This window comes from Cervus elaphus, chromosome 12 (assembly GCF_910594005.1).
Source record: "Cervus elaphus chromosome 12, mCerEla1.1, whole genome shotgun sequence".
Lineage (NCBI taxonomy): Eukaryota > Metazoa > Chordata > Mammalia > Artiodactyla > Cervidae > Cervus > Cervus elaphus.
The window spans coordinates 18056423-18080091 of NC_057826.1; the positions used below are offsets into that span (position 1 = coordinate 18056423).

Genomic DNA, 23669 nt, shown 5'->3' on the forward strand with positions numbered 1-23669 from the left:
ATACTCAAAAATCCAGTCCATCAAAAATTCCAGCCCATATTTTCAAGTTAAGTTTCTAGTATGCACTGCATAATTACAACATGATGCCATTTATTTAACAAGACTCTGAAAGAATGAGTCCCCAAGATCAAATATATACATTTTTAATATCTGATATATTTACATAATGGAGCCATGCACATCATGGCTCAGTGTTAAGAACAGTGTTTTCAAATGTCCTCTTAAGATGTAAAAAAAATCCTGTAATTCAAGTTCAGTTATGCTTTTTATGGTTTAACACACCCCCTCAATCTTTTTTAAAAATAAATACTCAGACATGGGAATAGCTGCACCTAATTTCTGTTAAGAACTGTTTAAAACTTGGTACATTTTGGGGTAATTTTGCTCCCTGGTGAAGTCCTGATCCATAATAAAGAAAGCCTCATGTATATCTCTAAGAACACAATTAGTACAGTTTTGAACGTTGATAAGCAGAAGTAAACAAGGTGTGTGCCTGCATATACACACACAAGATATAAACCCCTGACAAACACAAATGAGTGGTAACTGCTTTAAACGACTTCCTTTATCCTTAGAAATTAGATGGAAACTTTGTAAACTGCCATGCTAAACTGCTATAGTATTTTGTTAAATGTTTTCTAGCCTGTAAAATTGCCTGATTTTATCTTTTGATAATTTTTTTAAAGATTTTTTTTCATTTATGCTTTCTGAATGAAGCTTTCTTTTTTAAAACAAAGGGGTACATCAAAATTAAACTAAGGATCAATGAAGTGCAAAAAAATGCATAAAATAAAGCTCTCCAGATTCTAAGGATCTGCCTCATTTCTGAACAATGAAATCAGGGGGGAAAACCACTATGATTCACACTCCCTTAAGGAGAGGCTGACACAGCCAGCTATCAACAGAAAAACCCATTTCATTCAATAGACTGTTGCTTGCCATAAGAGAATACCATGCTCTGGGAGACTAATAACCTAATTATCCCAGACATCTGGATTGGCACAATACCATGTTTCCTTTACAATTCTATTCTTGAATTAGGAAATGTTTAAGGGAAATTTCCAAAGCAAACTAGGAAAAAGTAAGACTTTTATACATACACTCACACAAACACATTCATACAGAGATACAGTAGGAATGGATTGTCTGCTAATTTTCACACTCTAAATTTCATGCCATCATGAGGGCCTGCCATTTTTGATCAAGGAGGTAAGGGTAATAGGTATGACTGGTTATTTTTTCAATTTAAAATCATTCATGTTGGTGCCTGTACAGTACAGTTCAATATTAAGTGCAATTCTGCATAAGAATTGGGGAGTCATTTTAATATTTACAAGGAACAAATCAGCAGAACAAGATTATATCAGATAGGCTGTGTACAGTAGCTGCGGCTTATAAAACATACCAGTAATTTGTACCTGGTGAGTATAAAGAGAACCATGGTAGGATTCAGATGTCTTTACAACCAAGGGAGTACACACGGCATCAACAAATTAGAGGACAAAAAAATTCACATTTTCTACATTAAAAAAAAAAAAAAATTACAGATCTCACAAATGTCTTTGAAGACAAAAAACAAATTAAAGTCCTTTGAAGGATGGGAAAGAAGAAATCTGAAATGGAACTCTTAATGTCAAAGAGTTTTACTTCACAAGACCAATTTTCTTGGCTTCTGTTTCATATATCAATAATCTCCACATCTTGACTATAAAAACTTCTGCTTCTTCATCAAGTACCTAGAAAAGGAAAAACAAAAAAGCCAGTTATACATGTAAGAAAAGCAATCACCAGCATCTCCCAAAAAGGCAAATGGAATAAAAAAGGCTTTTCTCTACCAACAAGCATTTACTTTATTTATACATGTCTTGAATAACTATTTCCTAAGGAAACCACGTTTGTTATAAAGAATATAGTCATTCAGACAAATTAGTTATATAATCACCTAATACTTAGTACAGAGTATCCACTTACCCTCTCCCCAAGAACCTCACAATCTTAACATTTACTGAGCCCTTATTACATGTGACACTGAAATATTAAATGAGAATACATGTATAGCATTTTAATATAGCTATCTGGGATACAGTAAACAAAATGAACACTGTCATTCCCAAGGGACACAAGACTACTGAATAAATAAAAGATCTTTTCCCTTTGGCACATCAGATGATCTCTTCTTTACATCTGTGTCTCCTTTGCTGCCCTGCAGAGGGCTAGGGTGGGGAGGGAGGTGTGGCGGCGGGGTTCAGGATGGCAGGGACACACGCGTACCTGGGGTCAATGTTAATGTATGGCAAAAACCATCACGATATTGTAAAGTAGTTAACCTCCAATTAAAATAAATAAAAATCACTTGGATTCAAATCCCACTTCTCCCTCCTACCAGTTACATGCTCTTGGTTGGGATACTTAATTACAGTGGGCCTCAGTTCTCTTATCTGTAAAACGGAGGATACAGTAGCTATGTCATACTGGTTCTACTATGGGAATTAAAAGAGACAGTATGTACAAAGTGCTTTGAAGAGTGCTTAGTACAGCAAGTACCTAACACAAACCAGAAATTTGATTTTTCTGAAAAATTACCCTGCATTTCTCAGTGATGACAGAAAAAGAACTTAAATCAGACGTCCACGAGCTAGACTTAACCTATAATTTTAAAATACCATGCTGCAGGAATTCCCTTGAGGTCCAGGGGATAGAGGACTCCTTGTTCCTACTGCCAAGGGTGTGGGTTCAAACCCTGGGGTCCCACAGCCAAAGAAAAACAACTTTGCTGCAATACTCACGTGGAATTGTACCCTGGACATAATATAATTACATGCACAAAAATGCAGCCAAAGTTCATTAGCTTACGTAAAATGAGTGAAGGTACAGTCTGAGAAAGTCAAATTGCTAATAAGAACAAGATATTATTTGAACTGAATATTCAATCTCATTTATTCAAGAAATATTTAGAGGGTCCATGAGCTATCACCAGAACGAGCTGACAACACTAACCCAATTGGTTTCCTCCCACTGTGATCAACACTGAAATAGAAAATAGTCAAAAACAACGTAAGTGATTAAATGGTAGTTTAATTATACTCCAAAAATCAAACTATTTCAACAGATCAAAATAGTGACATATGTCATCTTCACCAACAGTAATTATATCCCTGCCAAGGCAAACAAGAACACTGATTTTTTTTCTTATTGGCAGCACATCTTGTGCATCTTAGTTCCCCAACCAGAGACAACCTGGGCTCTTGAGAGTCAAACTGTGGAGTCCTAACTACTAGACTGCCAGGGAATTCCCTGATTTTTTTTTTAAATTCCATACCTCAGGAGTAACTACAAAGCCCTCTCTTTACCCGAAGGATAATGATAAAGAAAGGCTGGAAGGTCAAGGACATTCTATCCCTAAGGATCTATTCACATTTCTTTCATCTGAAGCTCAGCACTACAAAATCAAAAGCTCTTCAAAATTTTCCCCCCAGGAATTTTAAATAGATACATTAGGCTAGCTAGGCAACAGAAAATTAAAGTTATCTGGCTTTAGACATCATGAAGTGCTTGAACACATAATATCGTGACTTTAGAGCTCCTTTTGGTTAGGCAACCCCCTATGTCACTCCCTGACAAGTTTAATTGCAGCTCAAAATAAGTTTCCCTGATCACCTATCATCTCCTATCATGCTTGACATTTCTTCCTCTCTGGTTCTTCTTCCCATTACTACATTCCCACTCAGCCCTTTAATAGATTCTATTTCACTTTATGCTAACCATCCTCAACAGTTAAGATTTTTCATCTCCTTAACTGAAAACCTGATGTGAACCCTGAACACCCTGACAGTCTTGTGGCCTTCTGAGGAAGTTCCTCACTTTCAAGGCTTTAAGTCTCCACAACAGAGGGAAAGCTGCTAGATCTTCATTGGTTCTCTCCTCGTAAACAGTATCTCCATTGAGGTTCACAAGACCTCACTATACCACCCCTTCACTCCAACAGCAGCTGTCTAGGAAATATCTAGTCTTGCATCCACATTAAATAAGCGCTACGGCAGCTGGTTCTTGCATTTCTCTCCAATTCCAGTCCCAACATGCAGCGATTTCAAATTCTATGTGTTATAACCCAGCTTAAAGTTTGTTGATATTCTAAACAATGGCATCAGCTCTGCCCCAGAAACTCCCATGGCCATACTCTGCACCTTGCCATTATCTGGACTATTCACCACTTGTATTCTTTAAACTACTACCAAACCAACAGACACCTGATCAAGTAACAAAAGAGTTACACAATCTTCAAGCTTCAGTTTATATGGTAATTTCTGTGATGATTTCTCTAACTACCTAACAGCTTTATCTCCTCTGCCTCCATTATTTTTTTTTTGTCATTATTTTTTTTACATACACCCATTATATTAAATATGTTGTAGTATCGATATTGGTATACCTGTTTCCCTGCTAGTTCTTTACGGGTAGGTATTCCATCTTTTTGTGCACACTGCTCTACCTAGTTAACACTTAATAAATGTTCTCTAAATGTATGGATAGATTCAGAATTTATATTTACACACACAAATATTAAAGACAGGTGAAGGAAGAGACTGATAAAAAAAGAAAACTTCAACTCTACTGATGTCTAATGATACTGTGAATACCTTTAACCTCTTAATGCATGCTCAAATTTTAATTCAGTCCTTGAAAGAGTCTAGAATCAATATAGGTAGAAATTCAATCGAATTCAGAGGAGCAAGTTTGATTATACTGATCTTAAATTAATATAAATAACAGTAAATTTTCTCTTACCATGGCAACATCATCTAAAATGCTCTGAGGTGAACTATGAGCCATAACCTAATAGAAAAAAAAATTAATGTCAATTTGAAAATAAAACATTAACAATACAGTAAAAAGATTTTTTAATGTATCCTCAAACTAGTATGAAAATTTTTGACTGAAGAATTCTATAAATTTCTAAATTCCCAGAATCTCCCTCTTTTCAATGAAAGTTTGACACCAAAACCTAAGATCTTAATCGCTACATATCTGTCTTCTAATTCAAACCTAGACTTACAAATGTTTATGCTACAATAATTACAAGTGGAAAAGATAATTTGCTATTCCTGATGTTAAAGGAATAATAATGAGAGAAAATAACACTTCCTTAAAATGCAATTAGCTATTCCTTTGTAGAAATATAGTGCTTCTACTGTAACTATCTTATTAAAGATAAGACTGGGCCTTTAGAGGACAATAAAAGGATGACGTATCTTCTGGTGGTCAAGAGCATGACTTTTACAGACTTGGCTCTGCTGCTTATTATATAACCACAGTCAAGACACAATCTCTCCCCAAGTCTCAATTTCTTCATGTACTGAATGGGGACAATGTTAGAAACTTACGCTTCCTATGGTTGTTGGGAAGTTTAAAGAAGATAAAGTTTTGGAAAATGCTTAACAAAGGACTTGCCAGGAAAGAAGCCTTGCACACAATAATCAGACAGTTAACACCACTATTATGCTATGAAGGACACGATTTTGCTTCTTTTCCAAAGAATGGATGACTGACAAAAAACTGAGACAAGTGACTGTCTCCACTAAACCTCAACTGTACTTCAGCAACATTCAACATTAAGACAAGAAGTTGGTGACAGGGCATTCTCAGGGTAAGGAGAGAGCAAAACTGCTAGTAGCCAGCAATTCTGTCTCCTTTGACCTTCTGAAATGAAAGCACTCGGTGTGGGGTCTCAAATTGTATAGAGGGGTACACTTAAGTAGCCATGAAAATTGTAATTAAAACTAAATTATCAATGACTTGGCCCAACAAAAAATTCAATTTAGAAAGTCTCTAACATTTTAAAGTATGTAACAAATATTGGAGGTGGAAAACATAAAAGACTAACCTTAGAACAAACAAAATCAACTAACGTAGCTTCTTCTTCACCTATGTATTCTATGATTTTTTTATTAATCCATGGTCTAATTCGTCGTTCCATCAATATCTGTAAAATAAAGCATGGACACTAAGTTGAAGAGCTTTTTATTACACTACTTAAAAAGCCTATATAATCTCTTAATTTTTCTTAAAGCTAAAATATAGAGGAGTAAGATCATTCACAAGTTGAAGTAAAACAAGTATGTATCAGGATACAATTATTTGCTTCTAATTTATAAAGACTTCAAGTACCACTAAGACTTTTCACAATAATGTGTTATCATTGACTGAGTCTCAAGACTCTGAGCTTCCCTGGTGGCTCAGACGGTAAAGAATCCGCCTGCAATGCAGGAGACCTGGGTTCAATCCCTGGGTTGGGAAGATCCCCTGGAGAAGGGAATGGCAAAACACTCCAGTATTCTTGCCTGGACAATCCCCATGGACAAAGGAGCTTGGCGGACTGCAGTCCGTAGGGTCACAAAGGGTGGACCATGACAGAGTGACTAAGCACAGCACACATCAAGGTTCTAGCCACACTATCATCCTACTTAAACTGAGTTTATGGGCTGTATTCAGAACCAAGAACTTGGAATAAAATGGTGAGATACAATTTGCTACTCACAGAATCCACAATAGACCAATCCAGGGGATAGGCAAACAGCTCCGGCTTGGCTGTGGGGATTTTCTCAATGAGACTTTTAATGTGCTTGCGCTTTTCTTCCGTGTTTACAGTGCCTTTGGCAGCATTCTTATCATCTTCACCATAATCCAAGGGAACCAGTTTCCTCTTCCGGGGTACATCATCACTGTCTTCATCCTCAAATTTGTTAAAGACACTATCTACCGGGAGCTTCTTTCTTTTCACAGAATTAGGTTGACCAGGACTATTGGAAGCACCTATAGTAAAAACACTGTATTAGCATGGCAACTTAATCTTCAAATGTTACATTATACAACCCACCATCCCTCAAATTCAGTGTAAATGTACTTCCACAAATCTCAGAGAAAGATCCCAACTGTAAAAAATAACTCACTACTCACAAGTGCTAGAAAATTTAACTTTTCACTTCTTCTCAGAACTCGAGGCAGCTGAAGATATAGGAGCACTAGTAGAACTATGAAAACAATTGTGAGCTAGAAAGGCATTTTTAAATAATCTTTTTCTATCTACCTACCAAGCAGCGTATATTTACTTTTTCCTTAAGGCAAAATTGAGGTAGTTGTAAAGGGGTGGGGAAATGAAGGAAAAAAGGAAGGAAAAAAAAATGCTAACATACCCAGTTTAAGACTTAGTCCTATTTTTGGCCTATGCTCTTCAGGTTGTTGTTGATCTGGCGAATTTTCGTGAGGAATAATAATACCACAGGGAGACTCATCCCCAGGAGTGTTGGGAGTTGCATTGCCACTGGCAGAGGAGACAGATGGGGCAGAGCTGATGGGCCTCAGAGTTGGTTTGAGACAAGGTTTTTGCTCTGGCTCCTCTTCTTCTTCCATGGGTTCCTCACGTTTTTCTTCTTTTTCTTGCTTTTCTTCTTCCTCTTCCTCAGATTCTGGTTCTTGCTTTATCTGTGGTTGTCTGCGCCTCTCAGCCTCTTGTTCCATCTAAAAACCCAGAAAATAACCTGGTTAACTGAAACGAACCCAGATGTCTTCAATTCAACCAGCTCTATGTTTTATTGACATTTCACAAAACCTCTATTTTTCTTTTTCACTAGGAATAAAACACTGCCTCCTTCTATAATCAGAATCTGTAAATCTACAACATATATTAGGTACTCTGCAAAATGTTTTTTTTTTTTTAGTGTTTCACATATTAGCATTCTTCAGTGGCTTATATCCACTTTTCAGAGAAAACAGAGGTTAACTGCTAATAGTCAGCTAATTCAAAGTGAAAAAGTCTTTTTATATTTTTATTAAAGAAATTATAATCACAAATTTTAGAATAGTACAGACAATACATAAGAGGCAACTCAAATCCTCAGCCTGGTCATATATAATCATTTTTTATTTCTTGATAATGGCTGAAGGTACATTCACAAATAGGAAAAGGAAGAAGTGGCACAGAGGGAGAATTCTGAAGTCAAAGTCCTATATCACAATGAACACTCCCCCCCTGAAGCCACAAAATATAATAAAATATAACCATAAGAGTATTATAAAAACTTGGATGATAGACTAGCAAGTTTTCTGAGCATGAAAACAAACAAAAACAGAAAAAACAAAAGTAAAAATATGTATCATGAACTACAAAAAAATTTAAAGTCTATGCGTATCATCATCTGTCAACTCACAAAGGAAGTACAACGACCACTAAACAATCTGCATGGCATTCAAACTCACCAGTACTCAGAAAATTAAAACATAGTAACATTCCTCAACCTAAATGATACAATGGTAAGGATTTAAAATACTAACAATACTCTCATGATGATGAGGGTACGGAAAAAAAAAGACACATGGGCAGGGCTTCCCTGATGGTCCAGTGGTTAAGAATCTGCCTGCTAATGCAGGAGACATGAGTTCAATCCCTGGTTCAGGAACTAAGAACCCACATGCCAAGGGGCAACTAAGCCCACGTGCCTAGTTCCCAAGAGCCACAACGAGAAGTCACCAAAATGAGAAAGCTGCACACCACAACTGAAGAGCAGCCCCCACTCACCACAACCAGAGAAAACCCCGCACAGCCATAGAGAGACGAAAGATACCTGGGCCAAAAACCGGAGAATTTCTGTGAAGAAGATTACACCTGATGCAAAAGCACATCAGAAAACAAAACAGACTCACAGATACAGACAACAAGCTGGTGGCTGCCAGGGGGGATCAGGACAAAATAGGTGAAGGGGATTAAGAGGTGCAAACTTTAGTTATTAAAAAAACTTATGGGGAACGTAACATACACTATAAGGAATATAGTCAATACTGTTATAATAACAATATTGGTTTGGTGACAGATGGTTACTTGGTTACTAGACATATCAATTCATAAAGTATATAAACGTCAAATTGCTAAACAGCTGAAACTAATATACTGTATGTGAACCATACTTCAATAAAAATTTAAAAAGAAAAAAAAAGTATTTATATTCCCATTTACAAAGCTTGTGTGTGTGGGGGGGGGGGGGGTGTATGTATACACGTGTGAAAACATTTTTAAAATAACCAGACACTTAAAATGATTATAACTGGCTGATAAGAAATCAGTTTTTCATTACTGGGTTTACGTTGTCTCAAGTTTCTATTTACTCATATAAGTACCTAATTAACAGAAAAAATACTATTTCATTGTGAAAAATAGAAGGGACATGTAAGAAGACAAGGTTTCTGTTAATAGCATATAATTTTTCTTTTAAGTTGACATGAAGAATTTGTAGTATTAAATTGATGATACACTAAGAGTAAAAACTTTTCTAATATGACACTATTTTTTTTTTAATTTTTTTTATTAGTTGGAGGCTAATTATGTCACAACATTTCAGTGGGTTTTGTCATACATTGATATGAATCAGCCATAGAGTTACACGTATTTCCCCATCCCGATGACACACTATTCTTAAAAGCAAGAATTGGTATGCCATGTCCTATGACAGCGTTTTCCTTTTTCCCTTTTAAATGACAAGCTGTTCAGGAAAACATCTTTATTTTGAAATCAAAGTATTTAAGGTGGCAACAAGAGAACTACAAAAGTTACTAAGTGTCAGATAACATATAGGAAAGACAGGTTTGTAAATAAAGTTACATTAAAAGACATTAACTTAACAAGTAATACTTCACAGAAATAAAGGAATAAGACATATGGAAGATGTTGAAAATAATGCTGTAATCAACTAATACTGATGACTTGCATAATAAAGAAAAAGTACTAATATCTTCCCCCAAAATACCAAGATGCATGGAGAGTAAACATTTCCCTAATAAAGCAAACTCCATCATAGCTGGCTGGCTTAAAATGATGTGACAGTCTTAAAAGAACACTGTTTCAGATGTTAACAGAATCTTACCCGCTGGAGCTCCGCATCTGGATCCGGGTGCCCTTCTGCCAGAAGGCGCTGCCTGATTTCCTCCAGCTCTTCCTTCTCTCTCTTCCTATCCCGTTCATCTGCTTCCATTTCCTTTTCCCTATCACGCAATCTTTTCTGAAGAGCACTTCCTCTGCAAAAGCATATCACAACAAGCCTTACTTAATACTCAAGGTCAGCAACTACTACACATAGTATCTCCAAAAGCAATTTCTTTCCATACTAAAAGCTGCATTCTAAGAGACTAGAGACTGCCTTAATGCTCTCTATCTGTAAAACATCCAAGGCAGCATCCTCTCTACAGGTTAATGCTTAATAAGTAAGCACTGTCTTGTCACATATCACCATGCCTCAGAATGAAGTCATTCTAAATGAGTATCGAAAACAGGTTAAAAAAAAAAGTAGCTTTCTGAGGGAAGAATGCACTCATTTTATACCTATTCCACAGGGAAACTCTGTAACACATAATTTTCTTGGATGCCAAATTGTGAAACATTAATACAAGGAGTAGTAATATCCCTAATAATAGTTTTGTGTGTTCAATTTACACTTAATCTTAGCCGAAGGGCTGAGAAGCGATGCGTGTTCAATTTAAATCCGTTCCTCTCCTCCTGGGGGAAAAAAAAATCACAGAAGGAAGCAGGGCATAACTGAGAGAAAGCAAAGGTTCTATCTAGCACTTTATTACATCTCAGAATATTGAAATAATGTACTGCTATTTTATGATTCAGTAATTTTATTTTGCATTTTCTGCAAAGTCAAATCCTTGGCATTCTTTCAATATAAGGTGTTACTCCAATGTTTGGATTATTTTGGCTACAGTGTATTATACATATTAAATGCATTCACTACGTGCCTAGATTCTTTCAGGAAAGGGAGAAGAAAAAAATCCAAACAATGCCCATAACCTTAGGGAAATGGTAGTTTGGAGTGGAGGGAACAGAGCAAAGCAAACAATTTCACCACAGTGCCGTAAGTGTTGGAAGAATGAGAGAAGTTGAGAAAAGCCATGAGAACAGAGATGAGAAAAGACAGGCTTCACAAATCTCACATCATGATAGTAAAGTAACTACTCAGATTACTATGTAGCACTCTAGAAATCCTTGAAGACAAAAATTTCTAGACCACCTTTGATAATCATGAAGGCATGTTAAAATTTGCTATAAAAACTGAAGTTCTTTAAAATGAATGAAGAAAAGTTCATCTGTTATAATACTATTATAAACTTCCTTCCAAAGAAGACCCATAAAATTGTCAATTCTTTTCCAACAGGCCCCAACCCCTGGAAAACAGCATTATCGACCACGGGGGTAGTTACAAGACGAATTCAAAGATTTTTCTTTCTCACTCCACTGAGTGAACTTGCACTCTCTGGTGCAGAAAATACAGCTAATAATAAACTGATAGTGTGAGTTCATAAAGCAAGGGTTCTTTACCTGTAATATTTGGGATCATCTCTATCGTCATCATAGTCTTCTAAGAATTCTTTTAGTCGTTTAGCTTCTTTTGCCTTTGAAGAAATGAAGGACAAAGTGTGGAAAATTAATATAAAAGCAGTTTAAATTACATTTCCCCCTTTCTTGGGAACAGATTTTTCTTATCCATACCACTTGAACTTTTTTTAATTCTCATAAACTTCATATATTAAACGTAAATAACATTAGATTTTTAAAATCTTTTATTCTTGAAAGCAAATCAGGGCTTCCCTCATGGTCCAGTGATTAAGAACCTGCCTTGCAATACACGGGACACAGGTTTGATCCCTGGTCCAGGAAGATCCCACATACCATGAAGCAACTAAGTGCATGCACAACAACAAAGACCCAGCACAGCCAAAACTAATTAAAAATAAGTAATAAAATTTTTTTAAAAAAGCAAATCAGATTTAGAACTTATCTATGAAATGGAAACCACAGTGTATGCTACAGTAAATTGTCTCTCCGTATTATAATATTCATAGTAATTTTTTTCTAATGAAACCTGAGCACACCAAGAAACAAAACTAAAAGTTACCTTACTGAATGTGTTAACTGGACAAAAATATTTCACACTTTCATTTATAGGTAGATGATGGTACAAGAAGTAGTTTTTATGAAATGAAGGATTAAAATTTTAAATCATGTTTATATATCAATCTAAAGGTAATGCCAGACTGAGTACATAAAACATGAAAGTACAGAAATTTCTTGCTTTTATTTTTGGAATTTTAAATACAACTACTATTATATTTCACAGAAATATTACTTAATCATTATATATAGATATAAAAATATTTTAAAATTAGTATTTATAATCTACATCCCCACTATATTAACAACTCTTATGTGTGTGTGCTAAGTTGCTTCAGTCACGTCTGACTCTTTGCGACCCTATGGACGGTAGCCTGCCAACTCCTCTGTCTATGGGGATTCTCCAGGCAAGAATACTGGAGTGGGTAGCCAAGCCTTCCTCCAGAGAACCTTCTCCACCCAGGATGGAACCCTAGTCTCTTACATCTCCTGCACTGGCAGGCGGGTTCTTTACCACTAGCGCCATCTGGGAAGCCCAACAATTATCTATATGAAAAGCAGATGAAGGTTCCTGTCTACAGTAAAACATTAATAATTTCATCCAGTTCAAATGTTTTTGATACATCGCTGTAAAGACTACCCCCCAACACACACACACAAAACTTCCCCAATTTAACCATCTATTCATGACCAACTCCTTCCCACAGACAAAATTAATCACTTTCTCTGTACTCCACTCCCAGAATATTGTGAACACACTTTTATCATACCTCCAAACAGTCACACACACAGTACAGTAACTACTTCATTTCTCTGACAATACTACCCAATTGTTTAAAGAGTAAAGTATTAGTTATTCCTATACACCCAGGACCTAACACAAAATCTGCCAAATGAATGCAAGCAGATTGCCAGGTAGTGATGACCATATTCACAAATATCTAAATAAAACACAGGAAGACCCATAAGGTTATGTACTAAAATATTAACTTAAGTCACCACTCATGAGGAATACAAACTTTCACTTTTTATACTATATACTTCTGCTCCTTGAACATTTTTTAATCAACAAGTAACTATTTTCTAACTGGAGTTTTTTTTTTAAAGCTTCCCAACAAAAAATTACTAATAGGAAACCTTTCTCTAGAAAGACAGGTTTCAGATTTGCTTATAGGGAATGGAATCACTTCTTAAAGTAATTTTGTCTTTTACTGTATTATTCTCTATTTCTAACTTAAGGGTTAAGAAGAAATTCTAGAATGGGAGCTACAATCCAGGGAAATCAAAATTACTTTAAATAACTCTAGGACTTCAAAAGATCTGCCATCCAGAAAGCCCATTCTATCTAATTGCTGTATGCACCCTTTTGGTTACTTACAAAAATTCCATCTATGTCTCATGTTCAAAATCTATTTGAAGAAGATTCCTAACTTTAATGATGTTTTTGGGAGAATAGACTCCAAACTGGAGATAAAGAAACTTTCATGAATCTCTGGCAAAGACAGAACATATGGAACATACTATAGAAGCAAATACTATGATAAAATATATTATCTTTTTGTCATTTTACTTCATTAACCTATGCCAATTGCTTCACTATTAGTTTATCAAATAGTGTAAATGCAAAAACTAAGATTCATTATTATTATAATGTAGTTAAAAGGAAGGATAATAGAGTAACATAAGGAAAAACAATAACTCATAAGTGCTATATACTGAAATCAGTAATTTTGATTTCTAAAAACAAATCTTCTCATAAGACTGTTGCCTTTGCCCAAATATACTATACTGATACAGAGTATCAAAGCCTCTAAAACTCTCTTCAATTAAAAAATGCTGCTGATTCTTAATCAAAGAAAGTTCTATAAATCCTCATTTTATACATTATTCCATAACAGGTTTACTTTGACAATATGCCAAATGATAATTTAGTTTATAGGAAGCCAAAATATGAAAAACAGGAAGAAAGGGAGGCAAGAGGGAGACTCAAGAGGGAGGGGAAATATGTACACCAATGGTTAATTCATGTTGATGTATGACAGAAATCAAAACAATATTGTAAAGCAATCAATTAAAAATTAATATTTTAAAAAAGAAAACTAGGAGGAAGAAACATTTTGGTGTACCGAAACTGTCTCAACTTCACTTGAAATACATAAAAATTATTTACATTGGAGCTCAGGTTTTTTTTGAGATGATACTTTTTAATTATAAAGTCACTTCTACTTAAATGATTTGATCTGATTTTTATCTGAAAAACCACTTATTTTTAACCAAGAAAATTACCATTTCTCTTCTTCTTTCTTCTTCTCTTTCAGCCTCTTTTTCATACTCCCGGGTTTTCTTTCGTTCTCTGATTTCCCAATTCTTAAGGCGCTAAAAAGAGAAATTGTCAAGTTTTAAAAATGCATACAAAAGGTTCTAAAATTTTTGACTAACCTACTAAAGTACCAACTTTTATAAATAAAAGCATTCCCTCAATTTACCTCTTGATAGGCAGCCTCCTTCTCTCGGAGCTTTCTTTCAAGTTTTCTTCGTTCATATGCATCTTCTTCGTCTTCTTCTCGATCTCGCTTCTTGTCTTTCTCTCGCTCACGCTCCCGTTCCCTTTCTCTCTCTCTCTCTCGCTCACGCTCCCGCTCTCGTTCCCGTTCTCTCTCTCTTTCTCTTTCCCTCTCCCGTTCCCTTTCGCGATCTCTGCTCTTTTCTCTACATAAACAAAAGATTGTAAAAATATGTCAGTTTCCTTTGTGTTTTCTTTTAGAAACCAAAAGAAAGGAGAACAATATATAATATGAAATGATAGACAAACTCACAAGCCAGAATTTAGCATTTGGTTTCTGCAGAATTGTAAACTCCTCCATACAAGTCAGAAAGACACAGACTATAATCCTAGCCCCAAATTCTGCACTGCATTCTAAACTCGATGTTAATGCTTATCAGCATCTCAGAAAACAAACAAAAAAATCCTGAATAAGAAAAGTACTAAGGGCTGATGAACATGATACAAGATAGTCAACTTCAGTAGTGATCAAGCAAATACAGACAATAGCAAAGGTGTGAAGCAAAGAGCATTCCGGCATGCTGCATGCATAAACTAGAACCACAGCTGACTCTTGAATAACACTGGTTTGAATTCTACAGGTCCACTTATATATGGGGGCTTCCCAGGTGGTTCAGAGTCTAAGAATCCACCTACCAATGCCAGAGTCACAGACGACTCGGGTTCTATCCTTGGGCTGGCAAGTATTTTTGCTGGGATAATCCCAAGGACAAAGGAGCCTGGTGGGCTGTAGTCCATGGAGTCACAAGGAATCACACACAACTGAGCAACTGAGCATGCACACACATATTTATTCTCAGTCATAGGTACTACAGCACTACACAATCCGAGGTGGGTCAAATCCATGGACAAAGAACCGCAGACACAAAAACCGTGTATACGGATGGCCATCTATAAGTTTTACTCAGATTTCTGACTGCACAGAGTTGACACGCCTAACCCCAGCATTGTTCAATGGTTCAAAGTGTCCATCTTTCAGCAGTAAGAAGTTCTCATGCATTTAATTCAGAGGGATAAAACCAAACTGCAGATTTGTGATGCCACGGATTTTAAACAAATACATGTATATATGAAACAACATACCTTAGTAAAAGTATAAAACCATGATTTTATACATGTCAAATCTTAACAGTGGTTATTCAAGAGAATGATGGTTATTCCAGGGGAGGAAGGAATTTAATGCCCACTACAGATTAAAAAGCAATGAATTTCAGTAACTCGTGGACCTCGTTTCAGCTACAATTAAGTGGAATATCTCAACAGAGAAATGTATATATGAAAACTAGCTTAGGAAAAAAGTGAACTTTCCTCTCTTCCCTTTTTCTGTTTGCTTCCTTCTACTCACTCCCTTCTCTTTGTTCATTTTTGCTCTCTCTCTCATTCCTGAAGAATTGGAGATGATACCTCATACAAAGTCTATATAATGACTTTAATTATAAATAAATTTTAAATAAAACAAAAGTGAAATCACTAGGAACCATCAAGAAAAAACTAACTTGTCTGGGAGGTAAGGTGTGACCAACCAGTGGGCTACAGGACCAAATAAACACTGGGAACTAAAAGCAGTGCAACTAGAGCTGATTTTCCACACAGGAGACCTCAGTTAGTGACTAAAAACAACACCCACTGACCAAGGGAATCATGTCTATCCAAAACAATGGGAGGACAACTGGTGTATTCTAGATCTGAGTAAAAACTGGCTTCACGCAGAAACTAACCCAAAGTTGAAAACTGTTTGTTTAACCAATATTTCACATGTGTGTGAGACAGCAAGCCAGCATGCTCTGTGGCTCAGGAAATTCTCTCATCACATCAATGTAAATGGCCCAAGAGTACTAACCTGTAATTCTATTAAAGCTATCAGGCACACAGTAACTCCATGCAGCCTTACCTTGATCGACTTCGATCCTTATTCCGATCTGAGCTCCTTTCTCGATCGCGGTCCCGATCTCGCTCTCGATCGCGGTCTCGATCTCTCTCTTTCGTCCGGTCACGATCCCTATCCCGTTCTCGTTCCCGCTCCCGTTCCTTCTCCTTTTCTCGTTCACGTTCTCTTTCCCTTTCTCGTTCCCGTTCTCGCCTTTCTCGTTCCCTTTCACGCTCCCTCTCTCTTTCTCTCCGTTCTTTCTCAATTTCCTGTCTTTCTTTTTCCTTTTTGCCTTTCTCTTCTTCCAGTTTCTAGAAACCAATAAAAGTACTTTTAGAGTTAACTCTATAGCTCCAATAATCAGACTTTTCCCGGCGCAATGCCCAATACTGGGAACAACAACAACAAAACCAAACCACTGGTACTTCAACATTAAATACTAGAGGTTTTACTTGACAAATTAAACTGAAGCAATCACAAGCCTAGACAGATTTCGTGCACAACCATATACTCTACATAGACCAGGAATCTCCAATCTTGGATGCTGGGAGACTGTGTCAAGTGTGGCTGACCACTCAATGACTATGTAATAACTAAAATGACCATGAGAAATGTGGTGGTTCATAATAATTTCTAGAAATACAAGCACTTGGCTAACATGTACTTCTTCCCATTATGAATTTCTTTGAATCAGTGGGATAACTATTGCTAACTATAACCCCAGACTTCCAATTACCTAAAGATTATTAGTTGAGTGTTTCAAAGGGGAAGGTGGGGGAAGAGAGTAAGGGTCATTGGAATGCAACTTGTCTTCTGCCCTCTGATTTGCCCACCCTCCAAAAGACAAGGTGAATTCAGCCATTATCTGCCCTATCACGTATGGAAACATTTACTCCCACCATTGCAAGATGGACAGCCCACCAAATACAAAAAGTTTGAAAATCACTCACTTCAAGCAGAAAGGTACATAATCATAGTATTTTTATTTAATAAGATTAATTTCTGGCTTAATTTTAAAGCAATATATTTATACCCATTATGCCTATAAGACAATGAAATATATCAACAGTGATAAATCCATCCTTGGAAGGAACGATTGCATATTAACTTACAGATGCTGTGCTAGGACATGGATCGCCAACACTGGATTAACCTTGCCTATAAGCTATGCTTCTGGGAGGAAGAGCAAGTACATGGTTCACAAATAAACCAAATAACAAAGTCAGACCAAGTTTGTACCCTGACAAGATTACCAGTGTACCACACAGTTTCTACACAAACTCAGGGGAAAAAAAAAAAAAATACCCCAAACAGGGAAAACAAAACAAAAACAAAACACATTTTTCCTGTTTTCATGTTTAGTGTCATAGAAATGAAATTTAAATTACAACAATAAAATGTGCATTTTTTTCTTTTCTCAGTCATGTAAAGCATTTAAAACAACTTTAAAAAAGCAATCTTACCTGTTATACTCTTTTTCTCTCGCTCATGGATCAGAGAACTGATAGAGGATTATGAAAGAAAAGCTAATGCATGAGAAATCAATATATTCAGCTGTGGTGCCAATCTATATCAAAATGGAATGGAGGCAAAGCCAATACTGAATACATTGAAATTACAAAGAGAAGAGAGAAGAAATGGCAGAAAGAGGACAGAAATTGTAAACTATTTAAATGGGTAAATTCTAATTTCTGAAACAGTCATCTGATGAAATTTTTAAAATGTATCATAAAATGAGGCTATACTATATGAAACTTACCTCAGTATCATACACTTAAAAGAAATTTGTTTATTTCTGAGATAATACTTACAGATTATTTTAGCTCTTCCAATAATAACTTTTTTGGTAGATTCCCTCAATTGTTCTACTTTTGCTTAATCACTATACCACTTATTTCTTAAAAGTATAGTTCCATTTAACTAAGTAATAGTTTGTTTCAGAACACATTTCAAAAGTTTTCTTCTAAGTAAATGAAAAAGTGAGTGAATCTGGTCCATACTAAACACAATTCTAAAAGATTAATTAATATATATGCAGTAAATAGATATACACACACACATATATATTTTTAAGACAAGGACTGGAGAAAGAAAAAATGAAGTGAGTCTAAAAAGATTTAAGAAAGTAGTGAAATAATGAAGAGGAAAGGACAGAGAAAAAAAAAACATAAATCTTACCTTATTCTCTCTTCAGACTCGTCCGTGCTGTAAATGGACGCCCCCTGCCACGCTGACACCCTGACAGTCTGTGGTTATTTAATAAACTCATACCAAAACATGCAAAGGTTCACTGAGCTCAATTTTTGCTACTGGAGTTTCAAATATCCCTTTTAACCGTACCACCCAATAAAAAGAACGGCTTTTCTTTTTCATTTTGATTTTATTTTTAAAGCACATTTTGGAAAATCAAAACATTCTCTCCCCACAGTGAAATACGTGTAAGGCAGTCAAAGGCCTGACAGCTTCTCAAACTCTGAAGCAAATATCTTTCCAATCAATTTTTTAAAAACATTATTTCTTCATACTTAACCAATGACATGACAGGATTTAACAAATAACAACAAAAGGGGGGCAAACCACACACACACAATGTATACCACTTTCAAGCTCACACAGACCCTGAATTTGAGTGCTGAACCTAATATACTTCTAAAATGACTTCCCAGGGACTAACTTTTAAACTCTTAATTGGGAAATCTACATTTGTGCTTTTAGACATAGTTAATTCCTGAAAAGTCCTGTGTATGTGAGCTAAGGCTCAGCATCAGGATAATGTGTTCAGCAGCATTGATTCTATGACATTAACTGTCAGTAAGGGATTTTGAAAGCTATAAGAAAATATAAGATTAAATAAAATAAAAAGTGAACACTTAACATCTCACTGAGTAAAAGCTCACTCAATCTTAGGAGTAAGAACCAGTAACATCTTATTATCTCCAGCATCAAAATACATTTCATGCAGTGTTTGCATTTCACTGTCCATAAGCATCACCTTCAATACCAGCGAACATTCACAGATGCACTGTCATTGAGAGAAGCTTTCAATAGGCAAAACTCGTGAGTGGGATTTACTATGCATAAATATCCATTTCCAAGCCAGTTACCCCTTTGCATATTTTTCTGAGGGGGCATCCATAAATATAATAAAAAACAGAAGCTCATACTTACATCCTATTCCTTGTTACTTTCCAAGCTGAGAGTTTCATCTTGCATTAGTCACCATATGATCTCTATCATAATGGTGGGGGTCAATGAATAGATTAGCTTTATGGGAATTTACAGTTCTTCCATGCATCTAAAATTTGGTAAGTCTGGTAACCACTGACCTACTTTTTAAAATCTCCCCCTCTCAACTTAAATCTATACAAATATAATCTTAAAATTTTAATCTCAGCTCTAAAGAAAAGGTTTTCCTAAGATTAAGTTAAATAACTGCCCCCAGAAATACACTACAGTGTATGTTATTCTGCTGCCCCCTTGAATTGTTTAAATCTGACCTTGATGTTTATGTTGAAAACTAAAAATAAAACTAGCTTTTATTCATATTAAAGTGAGATGACTGCAGAGTAGTCAGTAACTGAGAAATCTATATACAATATGCCAAGGACTACTCTAATATGGCACTGGTCTTCTGCTTCTTTGTTTCTATCTAAGTATAAATTAAACCTAGACAAAAGCATTTAAAATCATATTCTACTGTAAGGTTGATTTTTTTTCTTTGTCTGTTTGCTTTGGATTCTGTAAAAAGTCTAGATTGGTATCAAGTGAAAAAACAAGAATACTACCTTGTGTGTGTCTCTGAATTTGCTGATCTCTCGAGATATCAGGTCTCTCTTGTCTTCTTCCATTTCTATAGCATTTATATCCTCCTAAAACACAGGGGGGACAGGTAGGAATGCATAAAGATCAATCTATATTGATACAAATAGAAATTAAAGGCTAGATATTCTGTACAGGCTTTACAAAACAGAGAAGTAAATAAAAAAGACCTTATGTAGTAACAAATCTAAGTTAAATAGTAAAGAAGACAAGAATCACACATCTGGCAAGTAGCAGTAAACATTTAGTTACTGTCAAAGCCTGTAATGTAAACGAACCTTAGTGATGAGTGGATAAGGGATCAGTGGGGCCACGGGAAATCTGCGAAAGATCTGCGGAAAAATCCACAAAGATTAAAACAAACAGTTCAATGACTCTGAAAAACAATTTTCTATATGTTTATACTGTAAGCAATGTCAGATTTCTGTAACATTTTCTTGATTTTAAATTACTTGATAACAAAAGAGATTTCACTCAATCACCTACCACTTCCACTCCTTCCAACACCCCCAACCAGGGGAATAAAGAGGATCTCACACTAGCAATGTGAGACCTTACTCATCCTTTCCAAGAGAGACGGAACAATCAAAACAACAAAGTTTACCCAATAATTCTTGTCATAGAGCAGAATTTTTGACTCTCTCTCCTCAAACCATTTCAAATGAAGGTGTCTAGGTATTTTCTCCTTTGCCATTTAAAGGGAAAGAGGAAGAACAAACTCTACAGGTCTCTATTACCCTATACCTAATGGACTCTTACCAATTACCATTTCCAACAATTGGCACTTCACTAGACAGCGTTTTATGGCCACATAAGCAAGAAGCCGCCAAATAATAAAAATATGTCTGATGTATCAGAAAGAAAGCTGAAGATGGCTTAATAAGGCAATGAAATCCAGAACAGTATGAACTGTGAAAATGCCTTGATATTAATTCCCAATGTTCACAGTACTATTTTTACAGGGCATATACAATCCATTCATAGAATATACCTCCAATATGTTTAAAGAACACTCCCCATAATTTCTGGAAGTATATCCAAATGAAAGTAACTAAGAAAATCAAACATTTTCTTTCAACCTGTACTCCCTACTGTTCAATTAGCTTAGACTGACAAAAGTGGGTGATGATGTAATAAAATACTGGAGAGGAGTTTTCATCTTGTATTGCTCTTTCATAGTACTCCATTTATAAGGCCAACAGCATTACTGCTGATAGAGTGAAATGAAACATGGTTTATAAGGAACAGTGGCTAAGAAATTTGAAAATGGGTCAGAATCCTCAGTGAACAAGATCTGGTATCCCGCTTGGAGCAGAGAATAATAATTAGGGAGTAAGGCAAAACAAGGCCAGCTCTTCCGTGGCAAAAGGGGGGGGAAAGCAGCTTTGCTCCTTAATATTAATTCCCATCCATCACTCAAGTTTGTCCTCCCCCCCCCCTTACTTAATGAATCCACAAATAAACACAAACTTCCATGTCACTGCATTTCAAAAATGTAAATACAGGAATGTTTTGGTTTAAAAAAAAAAAGGAAGATAAAACATGGTCAAATTAGCCTTAACAGTATATTGTTATAAATGCCAGTCACTCTATTTTCCCCCTAAGTTGGACTGTAATGAAAGCACAAGAATGACAGCACAAAAAAAAAAAAAAAAAAAGAATGACAGCACAAAGTGTAAATTGTAGAAATGATTCTGCTGGCATAAATCAGTAACACATACGTCCTCCTTCTTTTCCTTCTTCTTCTTCCTGGGGTGAGAGTCAGATTCTTGTGAGGGGGCATTGAGCTCACTGGAGTATTCCCGTATTAAAACTTCAATGGCCCCTTTGATCATCTGATCTCTTCTCTTTGTTTCTTCATCTAAGGCTTCTTCGTCATCATTAGTGACAGTTTCTGGCCTGGCATTCTTTAAAAAAAAAACAAAAACAAGACAGATTCAGGAGATGGGAAAGGGGGGGTAAAAAAAAAAAATCAAACAAGAAAATCAAAATCATTCAAAACAAGTTAGTACACAAAACAAACAAACATGTTTTCTCCAAAACATCTCTGTAGTCCTATTAAATGCAGACTTAGCTTTACTCCCAACTTCACAAAACTAAACTGTATTTGTTTTACGCTTTCTTCCTTGGATATACTGTACTCTATCATTTTCCTTTCTTTGGTCCCTTGCTATCTAACGTTCTGACCCCTAACTAGCAAGAGAAGATTGAATCACAGGGTTAGCACACTACACATCTGAAAAGCTTTCAAAATTTTTCAGATCCTCTTGCTCAATACTTGCACAAACTAATGATATTTACTGAGTAACTCATTCTAGTGTTGAAAACTTAATTACATTGAAAAAGCAAAATACAATTTTATGTACCTATGATAGCCACTGTTTTAAATAAACAAAAACAGGGACCTCCTTGGCAGTCCTGTGGTTAAGATTCAATGCTCCCACTGCAGGGGATGCGGGTTCAATTCCTGGTCAGGGAACTAAGAACCCATATGCTGTTGGGGTACAGCCAAAACAAAACAAAAGTAAATATAATATTTATATTATACAATATAATATATAAAATATATTTATAAAATAAAATATATAAAAATATAATAAAGTACAAAAGTATATAAAATAATAACCAAAAACATATGTATGTTAAACAAATAAAACTATATACAACAAAATATAAACATTAGGAAGACCAGGAGCTGGAATGATGCTTCTCTTTTCCCTCTCTGCTTTCTGCAATGTGGGAATACCATTTAAAAAACTCAAAATAACTAAAAAGGAATCAACTCTAAATATGCGCACCTTTCTCCCCACAACTTGTGAATGTAACATAATGAAAAATAAAAACAAATTCATGTTGTACTACTTCTCACAAAGAAGTAACAGACTATGGGGCTGGGAGGAAGAGGCCGGGTCACAAGGCTTGTGGCTTAGTTACCTAAACCAGAGACTAAACCCGGGCCCCTCAGCAGTGAAACAGCACTCTTTTAACCACTGGACCACCAGGGAATTCTTTCCCAAGACGATTATTTTTTAAACAAAGTCTAAATTGTTACCTGTGTCCATGTGGGAAAAAAATTACTGGTTTCCAGTATCCTACTGTCCTTATTTCTGCTTTATTTTAAAGCTCCTAGTTAAGTAATTAATCCAAGTTCAAATGACAAAATCTAGAGAATGACCTCAAGCTCCAGACAATTTCATTACCCTCTTCTCTTCTTAAAACTTGGAAAGGAGGAAAAGTATGACAAAGAAGCAACAAAAAAGTATGACAAAGAAGATAAACATAAAGATTTATGTATACAAAAGCTTTTGTAACTTAAAGCTACATACATACTTAGTAAATATATATTGCGCAAATTTTCAGATACAAACAAGAATTCTGCTTTTCTGGACAAAAGCTGACTCTTGGTCGCCATGCTCTAAACTCTCTCCAAGGTGAGTGTCATGCCTTGTGCCTCCTTCATGTAACTGAGCTGTGATTTCATA

The 23669-nt window shown here is 35.8% G+C and overlaps 1 protein-coding gene across 1 annotated transcript in view; it reads right to left on the bottom strand.

Annotated features, from left to right (window-relative positions):
- Positions 1-70: 70 nt before the first annotated feature.
- RBM25 (RNA binding motif protein 25) overlaps positions 71-23669 on the bottom strand; it is a 47700-nt gene continuing 24101 nt past the window's right edge. Inside the window, exons 7-19 of the mRNA XM_043919049.1 lie at positions 21909-22094; positions 20466-20519; positions 20154-20237; positions 16393-16679; positions 14425-14647; positions 14225-14314; positions 11366-11439; positions 9912-10062; positions 7191-7515; positions 6536-6810; positions 5882-5980; positions 4786-4833; positions 71-1736 (exon numbers count right to left, since the gene is read on the bottom strand). Coding sequence (XP_043774984.1) covers positions 1644-1736; positions 4786-4833; positions 5882-5980; positions 6536-6810; positions 7191-7515; positions 9912-10062; positions 11366-11439; positions 14225-14314; positions 14425-14647; positions 16393-16679; positions 20154-20237; positions 20466-20519; positions 21909-22094 — 1989 coding nt within the window. The 3' untranslated portion in view covers positions 71-1643. The remainder of the gene's footprint in view (positions 1737-4785; positions 4834-5881; positions 5981-6535; positions 6811-7190; positions 7516-9911; positions 10063-11365; positions 11440-14224; positions 14315-14424; positions 14648-16392; positions 16680-20153; positions 20238-20465; positions 20520-21908; positions 22095-23669) is intronic.